General features: G+C 43.1%; 1 protein-coding gene across 1 annotated transcript; it reads right to left on the bottom strand.

The window, feature by feature from the left end:
- Positions 1-3,889: 3,889 nt before the first annotated feature.
- gng10 (guanine nucleotide binding protein (G protein), gamma 10) lies at positions 3,890-5,758 on the bottom strand. Its single transcript, XM_046307319.1, has 3 exons — positions 5,522-5,758; positions 4,792-4,918; positions 3,890-4,174 (listed from the first exon to the last, which is right to left on the bottom strand). The coding sequence occupies exons 1-2, from the start codon at positions 5,600-5,602 to the stop codon at positions 4,793-4,795; spliced, it is 207 nt and encodes a 68-aa protein (XP_046163275.1). The 5' UTR covers positions 5,603-5,758; the 3' UTR covers positions 3,890-4,174; position 4,792.
- Between the last annotated feature and the right edge of the window lie 444 nt (positions 5,759-6,202).

Below are 6,202 nucleotides of genomic sequence, written 5' to 3'. Positions count from 1 at the left end.
TTGACTCTGTACCAATACCCCCTGTATATAGCCTCCACATTGACTCTGTACCGGTACCCCCTGTATATAGCCTCCACATTGACTCTGTACCAGTACCACCTGTATATAGCCTCCACATTTACTCTGTACCGGTACCCCCTGTATATAGCCTCCACATTGACTCTGTACCGGTACCCCCTGTATATAGCCTCCACATTGACTCTACCGGTACCCCCTGTATATAGCCTCCACATTGACTCTGTACCGGTACCCCCTGTATATAGCCTCCACATTGACTCTGTACTGGTACCCCCTGTATATAGCCTCCACATTGACTCTGTACTGGTACCCCCTGTATATAGCCTCCACATTGACTCTGTACCGGTACACCCTGTATATAGCCTCCACATTGACTCTGTACTGGTACCCCCTGTATATAGCCTCCACATTGACTCTGTACTGGTACCCCCTGTATATAGCCTCCACATTGACTCTGTACTGGTACCCCCTGTATATAGCCTCCACATTGACTCTGTACCGGTACCCCTGTATATAGCCTCCACATTGACTCTGTACTGGTACCCCCTGTATATAGCCTCCACATTGACTCTGTACCGGTACCCCCTGTATATAGCCTCCACATTGACTCTGTACCGGTACCCCCTGTATATAGCCTCCACATTGACTCTGTACCGGTACCCCCTGTATATAGCCTCCACATTGACTCTGTACCGGTACCCCCTGTATATAGCCTCCACATTGACTCTGTACTGGTACCCCCTGTATATAGCCTACACAATGACTCTGTACCGTAACACCCTGTATATAGCCTCCACAATGACTCTGTACCGTAATACCCTGTATATAGCCTCCACAATGACTCTGTACCGTAATACCCTGCATATAGCCTCCACAATGACTCTGTACCGTAACACCCTGTATATAGCCTACACATTTACTCTGTACCGTAATACCCTGCATATAGCCTCCACATTGACTCTGTACCGTAACACCCTGTATATAGCCTCCACATTGACTCTGTACCGTAATACCCTGTATATAGCCTCCACATTGACTCTGTACCGTAATACCCTGCATATAGCCTCCACATTGACTCTGTACCGTAACACCCTGTATATAGCCTCCACATTGACTCTGTACCGTAATACCCTGCATATAGCCTCCACATTGACTCTGTACCGTAATACCCTGCATATAGCCTCCACATAGACTCTGTACCGTAACACCCTGTATATAGCCTCCACATTGACTCTGTACCGTAATACCCTGCATATAGCCTCCACATTGACTCTGTACCGTAACACTCTGTATATAGCCTCCACATTGACTCTGTACCGTAATACCCTGCATATAGCCTCCACATTGACTCTGTACCGTAACACCCTGTATATAGTCTCCACATTGACTCTGTACCGTAATACCCTGTATATAGCCTCCACATTGACTCTGTACCGTAACACCCTGTATATAGCCTCCACATTGACTCTGTACCGTAATACCCTGTATATAGCCTCCACATTGACTCTGTACCGTAATACCCTGTATATAGCCTCCACATTGACTCTGTACTGGTACCCCCTGTATATAGCCTCCACATTGACTCTGTACCGGTACCCCCTGTATATAGCCTCCACATTGACTCTGTACCGTAATACCCTGTATATAGCCTCCACATTGACTCTGTACCGTAATACCCTGTATATAGCCTCCACATTGACTCTGTACCGTAACACCCTGTATATAGCCTCCACATTGACTCTGTACCGTAATACCCTGTATATAGCCTCCACATTGACTCTGTACCGTAATACCCTGTATATAGCCTCCACATTGACTCTGTACTGGTACCCCCTGTATATAGCCTCCACATTGACTCTGTACGGTACCCCTGTATATAGCCTCCACATTGACTCTGTACCGTAACACCCTGTATATAGCCTCCACATTGACTCTGTACCGTAATACCCTGTATATAGCCTCCACATTGACTCTGTACCGTAACACCCTGTATATAGCCTCCACATTGACTCTGTACCGTAATACCCTGTATATAGCCTCCACATTGACTCTGTACCGTAATACCCTGTATATAGCCTCCACATTGACTCTGTACCGTAATACCCTGTATATAGCCTCCACATTGACTCTGTACCGTAATACCCTGTATATAGCCTCCACATTGACTCTGTACCGTAACACCCTGTATATAGCCTCCACATTGACTCTGTACCGTAATACCCTGTATATAGCCTCCACATTGACTCTGTACCGTAATACCCTGTATATAGCCTCCACATTGACTCTGTACCGTAATACCCTGTATATAGCCTCCACATTGACTCTGTACCGTAATACCCTGCATATAGCCTCCACATTGCTGTTCTTATTGTGTTACTTTTTATTATTACTTTTTTTATTTTAGCCTACTTGGTAAATATTTTCTTAACTCTATTTCTTGAACTGCACCGTTGGTTAAAGGGCTTGTAAGTAAACATTTCACGGTAAGATCGACACTTGTTGTATTCGGCGCGCGTGACAAGTAAAGTTTCAGTTGCTCCCGAAAAAGCAGAAGTCAGTCAGTTGAGGTGTAACCAGGCTGTTAACCAGGCTGTTAACCAGGCTGTTAACCAGGCTGTTAACAAGAAAAACGTTAAGTTACCCTACATGTATCAGCAGACATGTTCAAAGGATATTAACCTCTCTTCATCTGACGATGACAAACAACTGGGAAACCACTAATAACAATCATTAATGAGGGAATCTGGGATTCACACAACAATGGCTATATGCCAATAAAAACAATTTAAATCATGAAAATGCAACATTCCCAGATTGCCCCTTTTTTTTAGAAGCCTGATGAAGTTTTTCCACTCAGAGAACAGAAGGGGTGACGGTAATAATGTGTGTGTTTGTAATGTTTGTGTGCATGTTAGGTTTCCTTGCGAAAGAGACCTTGGTCCCTGGACCCACGACTGCCGCTCTTGTGTCAAACAGGATATGGCAAAATAACACTATGTCTCAAATGGCTCCCTATTCCCTATATAGTGCACTACTTTAGACCAGAGCCCTATGGAACCCTGTTCCCTATATAGTGCACTACTTTAGACCAGAGCCCTATGGAACCCTATTCCCTATATAGTGCACTACTTTAGACCAGAGCCCTATAGATCCCTATTCCCTATATAGTGCACTACTTTAGACCAGAGTCCTATTGGCAATAAGGTGCCATTTGGGACACAATCTAAGCTAAAGGGAAAGGGAAGTCACAGCAACATCCTGTGGTCAGGGGCTCTACTAACACTCGGCGGTGGTGGAAGCATACGTCTATGGGTGGAAAGTGCTTTGGGTGGAAAGTCCTTTGGTATCAGTTACAGCTTTTCCACGACGCTAAAAGAAACCGATCGAGTTCAGTCCATGGCTGCCCCCCCCCGTCTCAGCACAACATCTTGTATGTTGTGAAGTAACTGGAATTCCATGTGAATTATTAAGTATCTTTGGTGGGTTTAAACAGGAAGCCCTGGCTTCCTGTCACTGACTATAAGCGGTTTCCATTAAACATCGACGTCTCAACAACAGGAAAGGAAGGAGTTTAACGATTCCGAGGCAGTTTCGAGTCCCCCCCCGACTTAAAACACAGAGGCAGTTCAGTTACCCCCCGACTTAAAACACAGAGGCAGTTTCAGAACCCCCCTCCACTTAAAACACAGAGGCAGTTTCGAGCCCCCCACTTAAAACACAGAGGCAGTTTCGAGTCCCCCCCGACTTAAAACACAGAGACAGTTTCGAGCCCCCCTCCCACCCCACATCTCTTCAGTTTCAGATGATGCAATGCAAAACAAAGCTAAAGAAACAATGTTGTAATTAAAGCATTAGACTTATTTTACCCCTCCTGTATCAGATCAAATTTATATTAAATGTTACCAAACTAGTAAAAATAAAAATAAAAAGAACTTTGGGACTAAAAATACTAACATCCAAGAAACAAATGTAAAAAATGAGCTCCAATATACAAAACTATTATTCCTTCATATGATATATATTATTTTAAAAAACATAACAAAGCCACGTGGCACAAGAGGAAACATTTATCTCTCAATGAATGCAGCCTGATCACTTCTTCATCGTTGTTTCGTAAGTTTTCCTCTGTATGACTCCGCTTTTTTTGTGTCCTGACCTGCAAAAAAAAAAAACACATAACATACATATATATACACACACACATATATATATATCTATTTAAAAGGAGGATAGAAAGCGCTGTAGCCCTTTGTAGATGGAAGTTGCTCTTGGGTGAAAGGGTTCATTGGTCATCAAAAACAAGGCAGAAGGCACTTCATATTTAGTTGTATTTCCCTTCTCCGAGGAACCCGCAGGCCCCCTGCATAGGCCCTGGTCTAAAGTAGTGCACTATATAGGGAATAGGGTTCTATAGGGCCCTGGTCTAAAGTAGTGCACTATATAGGGAATAGGGTTCCATAGGGCTCTGGTCTAAAGTAGTGCACTATATAGGGAATAGGGTTCCATAGGGCTCTGGTCTAAAGTAGTGCACTATATAGGGAATAGGGTTCCATAGGGTTCTGGTCTAAAGTAGTGCACTATATAGGGAATAGGGTTCCATAGGGCTCTGGTCTAATGTAGTGCACTATATAGGGAATAGGGTTCCATAGGGCTCTGGTCTAAAGTAGTGCACTATATAGGGAATAGGGTTCCATAGGGCTCTGGTCTAAAGTAGTGCACTACATAGGGAATAGGGAGCCATAACGAGATACAACATAGACAAGAGTTTAGTACCTTAGAACAGGTTACAGGATCGTGGTTCTCTGAAGGGGTTGGAGCCTGCCGGAACCCCGACCAGCAGAGCATCTTTAGCCGCATTCTGATGGCAGTACTGCTGGAGCTCTGCCGCTGCCTGAGACACCTGGGGGTACAATTAGTGTTTAAATGCTTAGAGGGGCCTGTGAAGTCCAAAAACGATGTTCCTATCATGTTTTGTATCATATCTGTACAGCAGCTGATTAAACTAACACTGTTAAAGTGTGTGTGTGTGTGTGTGTGTGTGTAGGGGAGGGAATACGATCAGTGTTTATTTCCTGATAGTTTCTGGTTTAAGATCAATAGGACACCGAATCATAACTCTATTGGCATTTTTTTTAACCTGCAGTGACCCGTTTAATATCATCAAGCAATAATTCCATATAGTTAATGAGACGGCAGACAATGAATGCATGAATTATATAATACCATGGCGAATCCATTTTTATTTAGGAAGTAATCAAGGCCAATTTTGGTCGACTCAATTTATAAACGGAATTAACGAATCTTTTCACAGCATCAGTCACGTCACAGTGGGACCACATAAGAGCTGTCTGAACCAGATACTGTAGACTAAATTAAAATGCCATCATCACCCACACGTTTACAATCATCGTTTCAAATGACATTGCAAAAAAAAATACACCCCAAAATCTATCCTATGCAAAAGCTTCTGCCCGTCTTTCTTTAAGATGTTCTTTTCGTTTACCTTAATCCGTTCCAAACTGGCTTCGAGTTTCAGTTGTTCAACAAGTCGACGCATGTTGGACACGTTGGAATTAGACGTCATGTTTTGTTGATTTTCTTTCTTTCTTTCTTGTTTTTTTTTTCGGTCAAATAGTTTGAGGACTATTAGAGATATGGACGGGAAACGGCGCTTTCTGGACTGGTAAAAAAAAAGAAGAAGAAAAAATTAACTTCCCAAACTTTTGAAGCAGGAAGCCACATCCTCAGATGGGGAGGACCAGGGGCGTCACGCAACTCACAAATCTGAGGGGGCACAAAGTAGGAGGATGCAGAAAGAAGCATGGTGCTCGTTTTCCTTTAAAAAAAACAAAACATTTATTTATTACTAGACAGATTACTGACGTTAGCTAACAAGCCCAGATAGGTTCTCAATCTCCCATCCTCATAACTAGCTTCCAAAAAGCCATAAATCAATTTAGAATAGCTAGTTTGTCTAACTATCTTAGCTGGCATGTCTGCTGGCAAGTTTAGCTGATCAATGCACCATCATACCAGGTCATTTAACGCTTAAAAACAAAACAAAATTGTATGAATAAGATATTTGGCCAAAGAAGTGCCCTTTCTTACTGATCTCTACAGCTTCCGTTCAAAACAAATCCTGTGAAATGACGTCAACAAATACAGGAGGAGTTACTGGCTAGCT

This window comes from Oncorhynchus gorbuscha, linkage group LG16 (assembly GCF_021184085.1).
Source record: "Oncorhynchus gorbuscha isolate QuinsamMale2020 ecotype Even-year linkage group LG16, OgorEven_v1.0, whole genome shotgun sequence".
In the NCBI taxonomy this organism is placed as follows: domain Eukaryota; kingdom Metazoa; phylum Chordata; class Actinopteri; order Salmoniformes; family Salmonidae; genus Oncorhynchus; species Oncorhynchus gorbuscha.
This window is presented reverse-complemented; position numbering and strand designations above follow the sequence as displayed.

Excerpts from the sequence above, each read along its gene's own strand:
- gng10 (XM_046307319.1), bottom strand. The coding sequence starts at position 5,602 with ATGACGTCTAATTCCAACGTGTCCAACATGCGTCGACTTGTTGAACAA. Across the intron at positions 4,919-5,521 it reads CCAGTTTGGAACGGATTAAG|GTGTCTCAGGCAGCGGCAGA; the intron begins GTAAACGAAAAG and ends TTGTACCCCCAG.